Source organism: Poecile atricapillus, chromosome 2 (genome assembly GCF_030490865.1).
Source record: "Poecile atricapillus isolate bPoeAtr1 chromosome 2, bPoeAtr1.hap1, whole genome shotgun sequence".
Lineage (NCBI taxonomy): Eukaryota > Metazoa > Chordata > Aves > Passeriformes > Paridae > Poecile > Poecile atricapillus.
The window spans coordinates 57,468,823-57,485,788 of NC_081250.1; the positions used below are offsets into that span (position 1 = coordinate 57,468,823).

Genomic DNA, 16,966 nt, shown 5'->3' on the forward strand with positions numbered 1-16,966 from the left:
TTAATAATATAATAATAAAAACAAGAACATAAACTCATAAAGCTACTCAAAAAGTGTTTCTCTGAAACTATCTGTCCATGGATTGCTAGCACCTATCACATGCTGTCCTTTGTGCTTGTGCAATGTTGCTGTCTAGCCCTCTCAATTGCTCAATACATATTTATTATCATTAAAAGTGAGCCTAACTAAAAAGTCCAATAAAGCAAAAGAAAATACTAACAATGAGGATGTGGAGCTAGATTCATTATTTGCAGAAAAGTTTTAAGTATTCATTTATTTACATGATTTAGATGTAGGTATTTACTTAATGCATAACTGCTTCTTATTTACCATTCAAGGATGTTTGAAAATTAATGTAACATGAAGTGGACTCAGAGCTCAGGTGGGTCAGGTGAATGCTTGAAATGTGCCACTATTTCCTCATTAGGTATGGCAGAAATGTAGACAAGAACTTGTATTCTCTCATGACAGGTATTTAAGTTGATAATTTTGCACAAAGTAATTCTGAGTGTTCAGTCCCAGTCTTCTTTTTTTTCTTTTTCTGACTCTGCTGTACAAAGGTTACTACAAACTGTCACAACATCTGATCTGCTGGTCACTGGCTATTCAAACTCATTCCTGCAACCTGGTAGTGTTGCTAACAACTATAGGTATTAGGAATCTGAGTGAAATCTAGCAAAAAGGGTCTATTTGTCTCACTCAATTGCTCCCAGAGAAGTAAATGCTTGTCTCTTCACATATTTACCAAATGTATACTGAAAGTACCATTACCTTCCTTCATAATAGATATTCTTTTCTTCTAGGCCTGTACAGAGTGTATCCAGATCCAGCACAAAAGGACAAATTCATTTGGATTTCTTTTCAGGTGGGAATCACCAGATGATTTAGAAATTCTTGAAGATATTAGCTAAATGTTTCAAGGTATGGGGGAGGGTAAGAGAAGAGAAGGGAAGACAGCCACTTCTTTCTTTTCCACCTTATGAAATTAGTTGTTTAGAAGGGGCAGTGTTTGCATGGGAAGATATATCATAGGTTAAACTATCTCTGTACTTCTGACTATTTCCTGTGCATCGTTCTAACATTAAGCAAAATCATAAGCAAAACCAGTTTCTGGTAATTTCAAAATTGCCATTTAAAAAACATGTCTAAATTTTTTACACTGCAAGCCTGTTAAAGAAATAAAACATTCACAACACAAGGTTGTCCCCTAATGATTTGTATAAGAATTAGAGTTTCTTAAAAAGGTATATTTGTTCCAAAACAAGAAGGAATTATGCAATGTAAAAAATTGATTAAGAACAGTAAAAAGACTTGCAGCACTGGAAAAATGGATTATCTACTGTCCAAATTAGGTCTGGTTTTGTATCCATATGGTAATCATTATGTATGTTCTCAATATTTTGCTTACTGTTGTGTAATAAAGGCTGTTTCACTTCAGCTGTTTCCTCAGCACACTTATATCTCTTGTTAGACCATTCATATGCTAATGCAGCCAAAAAAATCTATTTTGCAATGCTCCAGAAAAGTTACCTGTCCCACGTGGTTCAGCAATCTCTCCAATGATGAATCTAACACAGATCTTCCATTGACACCTTTGGGTGTTCTATTTGTCCTGTAAAATATATTTCTACAGCAGACGTACCTGAGTTATGGCATGAGACTTTACAATCATCCTACATTTGATGCTCTTCAACATATCTATGTCACAAGCATTTTTTAGGCCAGCATTGTGGCCTCATTCCTCAGTCATAGGACTAGAAAAAACAAGTTGCCTCAAGAAACAAGAAGCTGCAGATTGGAGGTTTAGATTGAGTAACAGGAAAAATTTCTTCATTGGGGAAGGGTTGACAAGCACTGAAAAGGACTGTCCAGGGAACTGTTTGAGTCACTGTCCATGGAGGCATTTAAAAGACCTGGACGTGTAATTAGGATCATGGCTTATGTCCTGGTTTAGGACAAATTTGGGAGAAAACCTTCAAATGGGGTCCCTCTAGAAAGCAAATTCAAGCGGCCCCTCCACCAACCATTTCAGGAAAAGATTTCCTTAGAGAAAAGTGGAAAAAACTTGTTTATTTAACAAAAAATTGAATAATATTAAACAATGAAACTTCTTGCTGTTCAGAGAGATGGCACATCCAGAAAAGTCCTTGTCGTGGTGTGTAGCTCGGCTCGCTCAGGTTCTTATCAGTACCTCTGGTGCTGGAAAGTGCCGAGTCCCAGGCCTCGATGGACCGCAGGTGTGAGCTCCTGGGGTTTGTCTGGGTTTTCAGTCCAGAGCAAGCTGAACAGAGCCACGGAAAAAACAGTCTGGGGAACTTCCCTGCCTCAGCTAGCTAAAAAACAAACAGCCAAGGAGAGCTCTGTGCCGCTGTCTGTCCCTGCTGCAGACAACACAGTCCAGGAGCAGGATGCGGGGGAGCGAGGGCTCTTTCTCAACACAAACAGCGGCTTCTTCCCCATCACTTCACTCTCAGAGCCAGTCTTAAAGGTGCAGAACTTAATATGTCACATCAACGAAGCAGTTGGGGATACCAGTATCATAAAGTCACCCCAGGACAGCTTAGTTGTGCACTTGGAGGTATTAGATTAACAGCTGGACTCATTGATCTTAAGGCTTTTTTCTAACCTAAATGCTTCTATGATTCTGAATGTCTGAATAGCTTCATTATCTTAAGAAATATAGGCAGTGTTCAGTGGATTAAATTTAGGGTTGTATATTACCTGTATATTACCTGGCTTTTAAACATGTGAAAGACGTAGGAGTTTGTTGGAGTGATGTTATAAATAGTATTAATGAAACTTTTATCTGAAAAGGCTAATTGACTAAATTACAATTGCCATTTTGTAATTATGCTGTTATTCTTTATGCACGTCAGGTGATGGATAGAATCCACTAATTTTTAGCAGAGACAGGTTTGGTACAGGTAACTCTATCTTGATAATCCCAGCAACTCAAAAAATACTTCCTATCACACACAAAACCTGAGCAAGTGTCAGATTTTAAATCATGTGTTGTAAAAGTAAAAGTAGCTAATATTTTTCCTTTTAGAACTTCCCTCCCCCCCCTCCCCCCTGCCAGAATCTACAATGAAACTGTTAGATTATGAAACACAAAGTTCACCTTCACACACACAAAGGAGCACAGAGAGACAGTGATGGTTAGGAAACCCTTACAACCAAATAAGAGAAACTGGGGCACTCTGATCTGGCTTCTTCCAGGGCTGACACAGGAGGACAATCAGCCTCACTGTCTGTGTGGTGAGAGCCATCAAGGTCAATCAGGTGGATGGGGTCTCTCTGTCACCTTCCAGACCAAGGAGGGTTACTGCCCTTGGGATACATCTTGGGATTCTGCAAGACATTGTATAAGATGCTTTGAATAGGAAGCAAAGACAGGGAAAGGGGGAGATTAAGGTGTTTTGAGGGTGAACAACAGTAAGGAGATAGAGAGATCATGGTATTTAGGAGACGTGTTGCATGTGAACAAGTTGCTGGTCAGTCTGCTGATCTGGTCATGCCCTTCAATTGGTCACTGCATTCTATCCTGTCTTCTTATGAAAATCCATTTCTTCTTCCTGGGTGAAACTCTCTCTACTCTATGCAGTAATGTTCTGAGACAGCGAGTATAGGATGATTGCAAGTTGTGCAATCACTATGTTGTTTCTTGGTACCTTACTGCAGTCACTGGATAAGTGAGTTTTGTGTCTTTGTTAAAACTTCTGTGATTTTTTTTTTCTCACATCTTGGGGTTGTACATCCAGGATTACTTGTGACTACATTATTTAGCATTTCTACTGCTTTTACACTTAAGGAAATGTTAGTACTAAGATGTCAGCTAAAATTGTGCATTATAGTTATCCTTTGAAAATATGTAGGTATGGGTAGGAACTAAGCATTGGTCATTAGGCAGGTCATATAGGTGTGTTTTGCACCCCTCTACATTATCTTCCTTTGAGGTCAGTTTTACCAATTTCAGTTTTCATTGTTTCTATCATGAGCATTCACATGCACATACTTAGCCCACATATGTTTTTTTCCCATCCTTAGCTACTCACACCTTAGCAGCACTAAACTGATCTTTCTGCTTCAGACTTTCTTCATTTCTGTTTTCAGTCATGAGTACAGATACACTGCCTTCCAGGATCCCTTTTGTGCATGCACACTTACACTTCCTGAAAGCACTGCAGTATTCAGCAATGGGTCTGAAAAGCCTCTTCCCTTGTTGATAACGCTTGGAGGATCACACTTTAAAATAAACTATAAATAACTCCTAGAGCCAGTAGGGTTTTGTGTTTACACTAAGCTTTCCTGAAACTTTGTTTAAACTGTTGAAATCACTTTCTGAGACTTTGTTTCTATGATGTTGAATTGCCCCAATCCAGGTGCATTATAATAGTAATAATAGTGAGATGCCATATGCCATTTATGTAAAATATAAATGATAAATAATTGTTATATCTTTATATATAACTTGACAAAATATGTGCCTTCCTGCTTCATGGATGGAAATACTGGCTTAAAAAGTCAATTGGAATTCTGTCAATGACTACAGTAGGGCTAGAACTATACAAAAAGTGTTATAGCTGTCTGAACGAGCCTCAGGAGATCTACCAGTTTTGCTGCTTTAAATGATTTGTGGTTTATAAACAACATGAATTATCAGCAGCATTCTATTGTCTTTGTAGCTTTGATTTGGGAGCAGAAATACATACTTCTGAGAAGTCTTGAGTGCAAAGTCTTATAAAGTGTAATAAATAAAAGATTCTCTAAATCACTTGCCAAAACTGTGTGATTCCACCAAAGTGATACAATTTATTGCCAAACTTCTCATGATGATATACTGTTAAAACAGTTCTATAAAGACATTAGCAGAACAACTTGACTTGTTTAAAAATATATGAAGTAAGTTGACACCTTTTGGAAGGTACACACAAGTATCTTCAAACAACAGCACTTCAAAGAGTGACAATTTAAGGCACGTGATTATTTTGCAACCTTTGTTACATAAATCTCTGACTAGACCATGTATTTGTAAAACATAATTTCGTATATTTCAATAAGTTGATTCACAGATAAGAGAGACAGAATTCATCTCAATGCAGGCAACACTTCTGGGTTTAAAAATGCTAGATCATAGTACAACATAATAAACAGTTAAAAAGAACAATGGAGCAAAATATGTGGATGGAACATCAAATATTTCTTCATTTCATCTTTTTGCAGCAAGGTAGGCCATAGTTACTTGTTCAATAAATAGCAACCGTGGAATGCCCAGCTTTCCTTTTTCTGACAGAGCATGTCCAAAAAAAATTTAGAGACAGTTTTCAGGGAAGTAAGAACTGAACTGGCCTCACCAGAAGTGAACAAGTTGTCAACTGATCATTCCAGTCTAATAAACAAGGGCAAAAAAAAGCTGATACTTACAGCCATATCCTCAGCTGCTCTGAATTTATATTGCTGTGGTAGAAATTAGTGGTGCTTGACTGATTAAATCATGCTGAAGAAGTAACCAAACACTTTCACCCACAGGTACACATATTTTGGGAAATGTGAATGTACAGTGAGAGAGTATGCATAAAAAGAAAAAAGTATGACAAAAGAAAAAAGTATCAATTGTTATAACCTTCTCTTTTGTGTTTACCCTGGTAGACACTGGGAGCAATTGCCCTTGATAAAAAAAGGAACTATAATCCACTATTTTATAGCTATGAATACATTCTCAAATGTGGCAACTGGGGACGTGAAAGTTTTTTCATCACATTTCAAACTGAGAAATTACAACAAACAAAACCTTGCTGTAGAATCAATTCTACTAGAAAACCTCTTCCAGGGACTTAAGAGATTCAGGAATTATGCAAGATATTCCAGGGAAATGTCTCTTCACTATCAAAATGGCCCATTTTATCCTTCATTTGTTCAGCCGTAGTAATACAACACATAGAAAATGCCTAAGGCCTTTAAAACAGAGGGGTAAGACCTTTGTATAGAGTCTTTCCATTTCTGTTGTTTGAAATGATGTGATGTTCCTCTCTGTTTTATAATATTATAGCACACAGCCCCTCAAAAACATACAAGGTCCTGCTTACTTTTCAGAGATTGATGTGTTTGTAAATATGGTGGTGTCTGTAGATTCTCTTTTCTTTAGTGTAAAAGCTTACAAAAACAATAAAAACATATCCTGTGGTTTTCAAAATTGCATACTCTTGTCTGTGCAACATTTATGTGGTGAAAACTCCCATCTGCTGATGACAATTTATTAACGTTTCCTTGAGGTAGCCTGTACAAAAAGAGATTGGTAATGGTCTAACAAGCATGCAGAAAACAGTCCACGGTGTGGTTCTCTTCCTGACTGCAGCACAGAAATGATCTCTGTATGACACCAATAAGAAATGGAAGTTTTATTTCAGAGCCCACACCTGATGAGCATCTTGCCAATTTCAGTGTTGGTACTTCAACATTAGGCTGTGAGACAGAAGGGTAGATTTTGGCACATTGTGCTTTACCTGTACTAACATTTAGGATCAGTCATGGTCCTGTTACATATCTATGCCAATTACTAAAATATTTGCTCTAATTATAATATCTAGAACAGTATGAATATGCTCTACTTCATCAAAATAGTATGCTCACATGTACTCGGTTTCACAAAACACTGTATTTACATTATTGAATTTTAACAAGACTAGCTCTGAGTGATGAAACTTTCCAGTTAGGGACACTGATTTGAATCATTGCCCAAGATGACAGCCAAATAGGCAGCTGCTTGTGGGTTGATACCAAAAGAACCACTTCTCTGAATCTAGTCTCTAGAGGTGAACATTTTGTATCTGTCTAGGTTTGTATATGATATTTGCCATCACATCTCTACTATTTGCACCAGCCTAACATACAGTTTTAGCATACAGGACAAAGATAAAAAAAAGATGTGGGCATGAGTTTTCACACATTGCTCCACTCTTCTTAGGTGTCTGGGTAAATATCAATTTTGATATCTGACACAGAATCATCTCAAACCCTGTTCAGAATCTGGGTAGGTAGAGTGAAACAATCATTAATTCCTATAGATAAAGTACAATTTACCACATAAAGCCTTTGTCCAGGATTCAGTCTTAATTCAGATACATCCCTGAAGGTGACAGCTCATTTGCAAATGGTTTACACTGATATCAAATAGATAGTAGGAACATATTAGAATCACAGAAGTGGCTAAGAACTCTCCTAATAATGTCATAGAACCTTTACAATTTATACCACTGAAGATTTCAAGCCAAAATTTCGAGACTGGAATCATCTAAGGCAAAATGGCCAGAGGACTATACACAGGCATACATGTATAGTCCTGTATATAGAACTTCTATAGAACTGTATATAGAACTGTATATAGAACTTCTCATAGTCGTGTATTACACGTCTATGAGAAGTTCTCAGAGTTTTCACTTTTATTTAATCTTCATCTGAGTTGGCTTTCACTGATGTCTCCAGCTGTCTTCAAGGTGATGTAGATCTAATTCATATGCAGTAAGTGTCTAGTGCAATCATAACTATCATTTCACAGAAAACCACAGACAAAAAAAGGACATTCCTAATACAAGTAGGTATATACATGCACAGTAGCCAAACTGCCTCTGTACAATACTTTGAACCATCAACATCCTGAGTCTTTGTGGCACTTAAACCATGTGGCAAAATGCAGAACGCCATCTGAGAGACCACTATCCTGATCAGCTATTGAAAGTGATACATAAATTAATAGGATAATCTAACAGTATTTGGAAGTTGTCTTCCAAAGCAGCAGTAAAAATGACAAATATTTACACTTCTGTCTGAGGCTATTTAAAATAGAGCAGCTTAATTAAGAATATGAAATGAATTGCTTGTGACCGTGCAAATTAAAATTCTGAGCTAATTCTGGATCTTCTTTCATTCCTGTCCTACTGAGTTGAGGGAGTGTAGGTGAAGGAAGGAAATGGCCCTCCTGGAGTACTTGATTAAATTTCAAGATGCCAGGACTTTCCTCTCCCTGGGAAGTTTTACGAGAGCCAACATTCCACAATTATTCAATGACACAAATATTCAAGAGCAGGGACATAGTTTTCTTTAGCTTGCACTTATAAAAGGCACTGATCCATTTCAATCATAGTATACTTAGCAGGGAAGAGGCTAACCATTGGCTTCTCCTACTTTAACTTCATAGAGCATAAATACTTCATTCCACTATTGAAGCAGCAAATGCTGCCTATTCCTTTAAATGTATTTATGGCATAATGGCATAATAAACCATCTCCATGTAAAAAAACACCAAGGATTTACCATTTGAAAAGATTCTTGGTTTAGCCCTCCAAAAATAATAGATTATTTGTAACAGTCTATATGAAAAAATATCAAGGAGTCATAATTCCCCCTCACTATGCACCCTTTCATTATGAATAAGAACTTAAAAATGTAAGTGCAGCAGAAAAGCTCCAGTGTTTCTGACATCACAGTACCCCATTCCCTTTCCACCTGAAACCGTCCTAGAGCACATCCTATGAACCAATAGGTTGCTCTCTATTTTTACAAAAGCCCTTTGTTCATCTTCTTCTTTCAATTAAGTCCTGGTTCACAATTGTGTTTCCTCCTGTTCCAAGGAATGTGGAGGGACATGGCAAGATGCTGGAAGAGATGCCAGCTTCTGAAGCTTAGGGTGATGCAGAGGTTTTGGCCTGTGGAAAGAACGTCGGCTTTGAACACGTCTGGCTGCAGCAGACCTGTAATTCCCTTCTATGTCAAGCAACATTTTCTTCTCTTGGGGCTCCTTTATGTAAGAGTCTTCCAGCCCTTCAAACATAAGCAGAGTATTTTCTTCTTGTGAATTCTCTGATTTGAAGCTAACTTCAGAACAATAACCTGAGTTTACTGTCTCTTTTTTATTCATATCTGTACCCGATTCCCAGAAGAGATCCGGTACGTTTGGGTCACATGAAGCAATGTACTCAGAGACAGCAGAAAGAGATATATTCCCTCTGTTTTCCAATGAAGAATAGTTTTGTGTCCAAGGCATTTGAAGACAAGAGGGGAAGAAGTGGAGAGGATTCACTGAAACATTTCCATTTTGGTTTAGTTGATCATCTGAAGAGGAGTATTCTGTCATTTCAACGTCATGGTCCATATCACCTAGAGAGCACAGTTAAATAGAAACATTTGTTCTCGATTTGTGCACACTTTATCTGTTAGTATGCTGGCTACCGGGCTTTGCTTTTGGCTATTTTTATGGAAATCTCATGAAAGTGAGTGGTTTCAGATTTTTTTTTTTTTTTTCCTGAAGAACTCTACTCTGCATCCAATTCTGTCTTGGACAACTTGAAGTGAGTTAATTAAACTTCTTATCCTTGCTGAATGTCAGGCAAAACTTAGCTCAGTGTTTAGGGTGAACAACTGCCTGTTGCAGATAGGAGATTGAGCTATCATCTGGTCACTAAGGTGTATTTTTATCTTGGAACAGTCCTGATGCTCAGCAAGGAAATATTTCCGAAATCTTTGAAACAAATTATACTCTTTCAATCAAATAGCAGAGGGTTTGACTTCAGGGAGTCAATCTCTTATTGATCAGAACCTATAATCAGTTTCCTGTATACATTAGGTATGTAGAGAATATTTCCACTCTTGGCTTCCAGTTTCCATTGTTATTTAAAACCTTTTAATTTAAATTTTAGTATCATTTTCTTATTGGGAGAATTTTGTTAAGGAGATCATTCAGAGGACTGTTTCAGAGAGTAATGAAGGTGTATGCTTATTAGCTTGGAAAATCTAACTTTGCAAAACACTTATTAAGAAACATAGCAGTCAAAAATCCAGTGATTTTGACATATCAAAGATATCTACAAATGAACTTACACATACCACTCCCTAATAATAAAGTGAATTAAAATAAAGTAATTAAATGGAGAAAAAGAACAAAAGCTAGCAAGAAAATGTTCTGCAGGTCATATGTCAGTATTCTGTGACAATGTTCTTAGTGGGGAAAAGAGTGAAGAGAATTTCAATGTGGGTAAGTGTTAAGGTGAAATTTTCCTTTTGAAATGCTGCTCATTGTTCACACTTTTAATCAGGATGTTGGACTGTAATTCACAGTGCTTAATCCAGTGTTTATTTTAAAACATTATTTAAATAAATAAACAAAGATGTATTATTAAGAAACTGAGTACTGAAACCAAACACAGATGTACAGGTTACTCCAGTAATGAAAATGATGTGCTTCCTCCAATTACCCTTGAACTAGCACAGCTTCTGAAGGGACAGAAGCCAGAACAGAAGAAAAATGGAACTTCCTTTTCTATTTATTTTCAAGTGAAATTCTTCTTATGTCAAAATTAGCAATGTTCTCTCTTAGCCTGAGGTGTTTGTCTCAGCAATGTTTCATCAACCAGCTATAGAATACTTTCAACTCTACTTTTTTTGTTGATGCACAGGGGACACAAAAACATGTATTTATGACCGTGGATTCCACAAAAGTGTATTCACGATGACACTGACTTTTGTGTTTCATTGGACATTCCCTGCAGTGCCCTGTGTTTTATTCAATTATTATATCTGAACTGTGGACCTGATCCACCTCGTTTGAAGCCTGACTTGATTACAAAAATAAGGACTGATTTTATGGTGTGGAAAATTTCCACACAGCAGAAGTTAAAGAGCAGCTGGGATATTAATTTCAATCCAGAAACAATTTAATTTTAAGCCTCTAACACATTAGAAATAACAAGTTATTTGCTGCACCAGAAAGCTAAGCCTTTTTCTAGTTTCAAAATAAGGTATGGATTAAGATAAATTCACAGTTTAAGGATAAAGCTCTAAATGGAATTCTGCTTCTCCACAATTCTATTGTGTAATTATCCCCACAAGTAGACTCTGATGCATTTTAGTAAACATGATTAATTTTAAACTTATTTCTTATGTAATTTAATGGTACATCAGTAGTGTCACTGAATAGTTGTATTGTAGCAGTGGGGCGTTTTTGCTTCCTGGACACTGGATAAATAATCTGGACAAATGTTCACACATGACTCAAGGCTTCTTAGCAACAGAATAAAAAAAATTTATTCCTTTAAGGGAATTCAGGTACCATCTGTATCATCTAGGACTGACTAACCAGGAAACGTGAAGCCTCTTAAAAATGTATGCCCAGTATTCTGGTACTTGGAATACTATTTTCTTGACATTTAAAATATTCAAGTGAAAACAAAGAGAAGGACCCTTATCTGCTGTAAAAGTAGCAAGACATTGGACCCCAAATAGTTGAACAGCTCTTCTGCAGAAGGAAAATAGAAGTTTTGTTAATTAAGTTGGAGGGAAATAAAAGAAGTTTAGTTGTACAGAGAAATCAGGAAAGAAAGAGATTTTCTGAAAGAAGAAAAAACAGAAAAATAAGTTTACTTGTCAGGAGTGATAGGAAGTCTGGTAAAAAAATAAAGGTGATAATATCTTTTAAAATATTACATATGTGTTGATTCTGGGAGAAAAGATCTGGGTCGGTCCTCTGGGCCATCTGCTAGCAGGAAGGAATCTGTTGATTTATTGCTGAGCCGGATTGGAGTGAGCCGTCTGAAGTTGTCTGGAGAATATGGAAGCTGCACTCGGGCCCTTTGTGATGGTACCACAGTGTCTTCACTAGATAACCATGGTGAGAACTTCATGTAGATGCTTTGGTCATCATCAGCTGAAAATACTGGGTTATCAATTCCTAAAAAAAAAAATTCACGGGTGACAAATAAAAGTAATCAAAATAATTTCTTGATAATACAGCAAGATGCTTTATATAAAAGGAGAAGGGTTGTTGGAAAAACTGGGCTGATAATGCTCTGGGGTATGGATGTGACTAAGTCAGTACACAGACCATTACACACACATATACCTTGGTTATTGCTAGACATATATTGGATCTCAATTAAAGAGAAAAATTAGTTGTCACATCAAAAATGCAATTATATTAGGGATCTCTTGAGAGAAAAAATAAAATCAATAAAAGAAATAATCAGTCCACAAGTGTTAAACAGGGAAAAAAAAAAAAAAAAGCACAACATAAAATAACTGCAGCAAATTCAAATCAAATCCATAAAAATAAAATTTAAAAAAAAAAAAATGAAAAAAACCTCAACTTCACCACTCCATAAGCAGATGAGTGTGAGGCAGCTATGGTAAGCCATGAAACAGTCAAAAGTAACATATAGGGGCCTGTTCATACAGTTACCAAGTTGACGAGCTTTTACATAAACATTTTGCATCTTGCCATGCACTCATTTCTAGGTCTCTTTATACATACTCAAACATAGAACCTGTCATCAAACAGTGTCATGCATAAAGTGCAGTTAAGGTTGTCTGCCACAAGAGCATGGACACAAGTCTTTTTCTTCTGTAGGCATTAATTACACATGAAGCAAAAAGTGTCATGCTGAAAAAAAATTAAATACAGAAGTGCTGAAGAGAAATACTAAATTTTATAACTCCATAAGTCATATGATATGGTTTCTGTTATATATTATATATATATAATATATAAAATATATTATATATATTATATATAATATATTATATATATATTATATATTTTTTATATATATATATATAAGCTTCCAATCTGGTATTTTGGAGTCTTTCAGGGCTGGAAATCAAGGACATTTAGTGCTCCAGAAATGCTGCAAATCTGCCCTTTTCAGTGACTTCTATAAGCCTGTAAGGATCTGATGGGATTGTGAATATAAAAGGAGAAATCTTGCCTGAAATAAGAACAAAATTTATCACAACAAAGTTCCAATGCAAGAGGGAAAACAATTCCAGAGGACTAGTATTGACTGGTCTTGTGAGGAAGGCAATTCTAAAATCACATTTTATGCTGCTAGAAATAATTAGTGGCTTTAAAACTGGTTTAGGTAGTCATGTTCACAACTACTGTCAGTTTCAAATGTGATACTCTCCATACCTCCAGATCCAAAAATCATTATGTTAAATTAATATTAAAAAAATGTATTTTGAGATTGAACACATAAAATCACAAAATCAAACAAAGAAAAAAAGAACAGGCTAACTCATAAGCATTTCTAGTACATTTTGTTGTATTTGAGGGGAAAAAAAACCTTTAGAGATAATAGATATTTTTACCAGCAGGAGTATCTGTGAAATTTTGTTTCGTCACATTAGCCAGGAAATCAACTCCTTTGCCTAGATGCAAAGTCTCATAATCATTATTTTCTTCTGATTCAGAAAACTCCAAATCTAGGGGGGAAAAAAGAAAAAAAAAAAAGAAAGTGCAATTTCATTAGAGACTTGTATCAGCTCTGTTAGAAAATACTATTTCCTACTGGTTTGATGCTGGTTATCAAAAATACACCTTTAACAAGGATTCTCATCACTTGACACAGGTCAGCATTAGTATAATGACTAGTGTCAAACCCAATGAGGTCATTGCTGCTTTTGCTGCAGCAGAATAAGTTTTGCAATAGCTGCTAAACCACTTGTTAAGACTGTCTTCCAGTTAAACTTTTTTGGTTTTAAGTAGATGATGACACCTCTATGCAGAGTTCTTTAATAAGACAATATTGAATGACCTACTTATGAGTATTTGGAAAGCTCTTCCCAAGCAAAGTAGTTCTAGAATATTACACTTGGGGAGCCAATCCATGCTGACCCTCTCAGTCAAACAAAAATAACAGTAAATTATTCAAAGAAGATACATAAGGAAAAATATATTTGCTTGGAGCTACTGACAAAAGATAATTCCCTCTCTATTTTACTTGAGTTGTCTTTGGGATCAAGGAGTTACAGAGGGAAGAACACAAATCAAAGTTAGTTCAGTGGCTTTTTACCACATTTCAGTTTTGAAGTGACACATTTTAAAATTGTATAACAAACATGTTAGCACCCATCCCATCTTGTCATGCCTGACACCAATGCCAAAAATATGGCTAAGACAGGAAAGAATTTGGGGCTTCAAGTGCAAAATCAACTTTTGCTAGAGATGGTCCCCAGGCTGGTCAGCTTCCAGTTACATTTCCAAGCCTGACGCCTGTGATAGATCCATTCATGAAGGGTGGAGCAGTGCTGGAACAACTCTGACTGTGCGTTCCTTCCAAAGCCACACCCTCCTTGAGTTATATCATGCTTACATAGCCTCAGCTCTGATTCAGACCCTTATAAAACAGTGGACTTTAACTCAGATAAGAATGTAATCTCAGCTACTGAATTTTATATGGCTGGTGTCTTAGGCAGACATCCTGTTGTGATGAAAAAAAGTTAGCAGATCTGTGTACCTTATCCAAACAGAAGCTGAAAGTTCATTTATATTGTAGCCACTGTATTGTTTTGTTTACAGAATATAAACGTGATATTTTTAAAATGTGGGAAAAAGGCCAACTAATATTTTGTTTGTCATCCAGATTCCTAAAAAACCAACTTCCAAACACTGCATTTAAGCATGAAATAGATCACCACTCCAAGTTATGAACTATGACTAGAAGTCCCTTTTTACTATCAAATTTGTTATGGCATATCACAAAATCTTTTAGTGATGCTTTACTGGCAATGTAGCTGGTAAAATTCAGTTAATGAAAAGTCTAAGAGTCTTTTTACCTTTTTCCTTCAAAGTAAAGTCTTGTACTGGATTTTCTGAAGGAATGTTTCCATTTGGTATGACACTGCTGTTTCTCTGAAAAGAAAGCAAAAAGTGACCAAAAATGCTAATGTCATCAGGTAGCAATGACAGTGACACCCTTTGAAATGATGAGTCCAGCAGAATAACCCTGAAATCATAGTAATCTTTGTCTGAGACTCAATATGGTTGCCACTAATTTCCCGCCTACACTTGAATTGTGTACAGATAGGGTAAAAGAAAGGAAACTTTAGCCCTTTTTTGCTGTGCGTTCCCTCTTAGTTTCACACAAATTTGGTTGAACGCTCCATGCTGTAGAGCTATCCTGTTACCTCTATCCTGCAAAATCTCTCCACAGTGTAGTAGCATGATTCAGGGTCTGTTGTTTTTCAAGTGATCAGGAATCTCTCACCCAGAAGAAGAGTCCCAAAGGATAGAGAAGTGCAGAATGTGAGAAGAAGCCCCTTGAGTTACCTCCTAGTTTAATCTCTTCTTGCTTAGGTCCTCTAAATTCATGAAATTCTATAGGACAGAGATAAATGCAGGACATAGGACCTTTCAGAGTCCTCCCTACCCTTCCCACCCATTAGTTTGTATAATAGATGACTACATCTGGGTCCTGGTGAAAGTATTTTTACCCTTTTTTGGCCCCGATCTCGTTTGTGGATTTTATTGAACTTCTTGGAATGGTTTATTCCTAGTTTGGTACTCTTGAAAGATTCTAAGCGCTTCCTCATTGTCCTATGGAAAATCTCCTTGTCTTGTTTGTCATCTTCACTGTGCATGATCTCATGTCGACTGTACAGGTGTTTGTGCTGTGGCCAGGAAGGGAAGACAATATTCATTTACTTAGAAATACAGATGAAAGCCCTGAATCAATGCATTCAATCAGTGTCACAAAAATGTAAACAATTCCATAAGAAAGAATGAACTAAAGACTAGTCTGAAGGCATTAATGAAACTCCCATTTTTCTTTTTTCTTCATGAAACAAGTCCAGGAATTTTAAGTGTGTGAGAGTGGACTGTCACTCAAAGTAAGCCTCTCCCTATAAGTGTCTGAATCACTTCAGTTGATACACTTCATTTAATCCTGATCAGAACCTTTGCTGGACATAGTTCTGCATTCCACTGGCCCCAGTGATTTCAAATGCTCTAGTTCTTTTTAAAAGCCATGTTGTTATATGAGAAATCACACAAAGAGCCTATCTTCCTCAAGGGTGCAGATTTTGCAGTGGGTTCTCTCCTTTTGAATTTCACTCGCAAGGTTTGGTTCCTATTTCGTCTTAGGTTTAGATTGGAAAACCGTCCAATGCTAGCCTGTTGCTCTCACCTCCTGCCTGGGTTTATACAGGTACTGTTGTAGGGTGTGATGAGCGAGGGTATCTTCTGTGTCCCGAATACTTTTCCTTCTCTGCTCTAAAGCTTGCATGTCAAGGCAAACTGGTCCAGCTTTTTCTCTCCTGAAAAAAACCACAAATAGCGGTTTTTAAAATCAGTGATTGCTGAAGAGGAAATAAAAACAGGAAGACGAGGAATAAAAAGGAGAAAAGAAGATGAAGCTAAAAAAAAAAAAAGGAAAAGTTAAAGGAAAAGTAGGACTGACTAAATGACAATAAGTGAGTAAACGCCTAATGGGAAATGTGAAAAGATCACTGGCTTCTGTCTTTCAGGGGGGTGTAGCAAATGTATAAATTTCACAGTTTACATGACACATCATCTGTTCAGTGACAGATTCATCAAAAAGTGAAGGAAGGGGCAATTTTTTTCTTCGCCTCTCCCCTTACTTTTTCTGGAGCGAACACAGAAATAACATCTAGCCCTGTATATAACAGCTGGAAAACCAAAGGCAAATGAAACAACTCTAATGTGGATGTCTGCTTCATCTGACCAGAGTTTACTGAAAAAAAAAATTGTGTGTAGAATACAACATTATATATCCATATATACCCATTTTCTGTGGCTGAAAATATTAAAGTTCAAAAAAATAGTGACTGAAGCCCCTGTAATTTGCATTTTTCAATTTTTTTAGCAGTGTTTCAATTTCCTCTCATATACCACTCTGTCAATCCACATTACTTACAATAAATAAGAGACAGAACTTTCCACTGTGCCTGGGAGTGGAGTGCTGAAATCCACATTTACCATGTTGTCTGTACTTGGAGAACGGATAAATGCCAGCGAACCTCTACGTTCTCCCTGGTCATGGAAAGAAATAAAACATATTACAGCTGTAAAAACCTAGGACAAAATATGTATCAGAATACAAATAGACTGTATTTATGCAAGTGGCACAAGAAGCACGGGAGGAGTTATATCTAGGTATCAAATAAAAAACATTTTTGGTCT

General features: G+C 36.6%; 1 protein-coding gene across 2 annotated transcripts in view; it reads right to left on the minus strand.

Annotated features, from left to right (window-relative positions):
* Positions 1–11,471: 11,471 nt before the first annotated feature.
* Positions 11,472–16,966, minus strand: part of SLC9A3 (solute carrier family 9 member A3) — a 49,283-nt gene continuing 43,788 nt past the window's right edge. For both annotated transcript variants that reach the window (XM_058831276.1, XM_058831274.1), the window contains exons 11-16: positions 16,701–16,816; positions 15,951–16,080; positions 15,259–15,435; positions 14,602–14,677; positions 13,135–13,248; positions 11,472–11,719 (exon numbers count right to left, since the gene is read on the minus strand). In XM_058831276.1, the coding sequence (XP_058687259.1) occupies positions 11,472–11,719; positions 13,135–13,248; positions 14,602–14,677; positions 15,259–15,435; positions 15,951–16,080; positions 16,701–16,816 (861 nt within the window). The remainder of the gene's footprint in view (positions 11,720–13,134; positions 13,249–14,601; positions 14,678–15,258; positions 15,436–15,950; positions 16,081–16,700; positions 16,817–16,966) is intronic.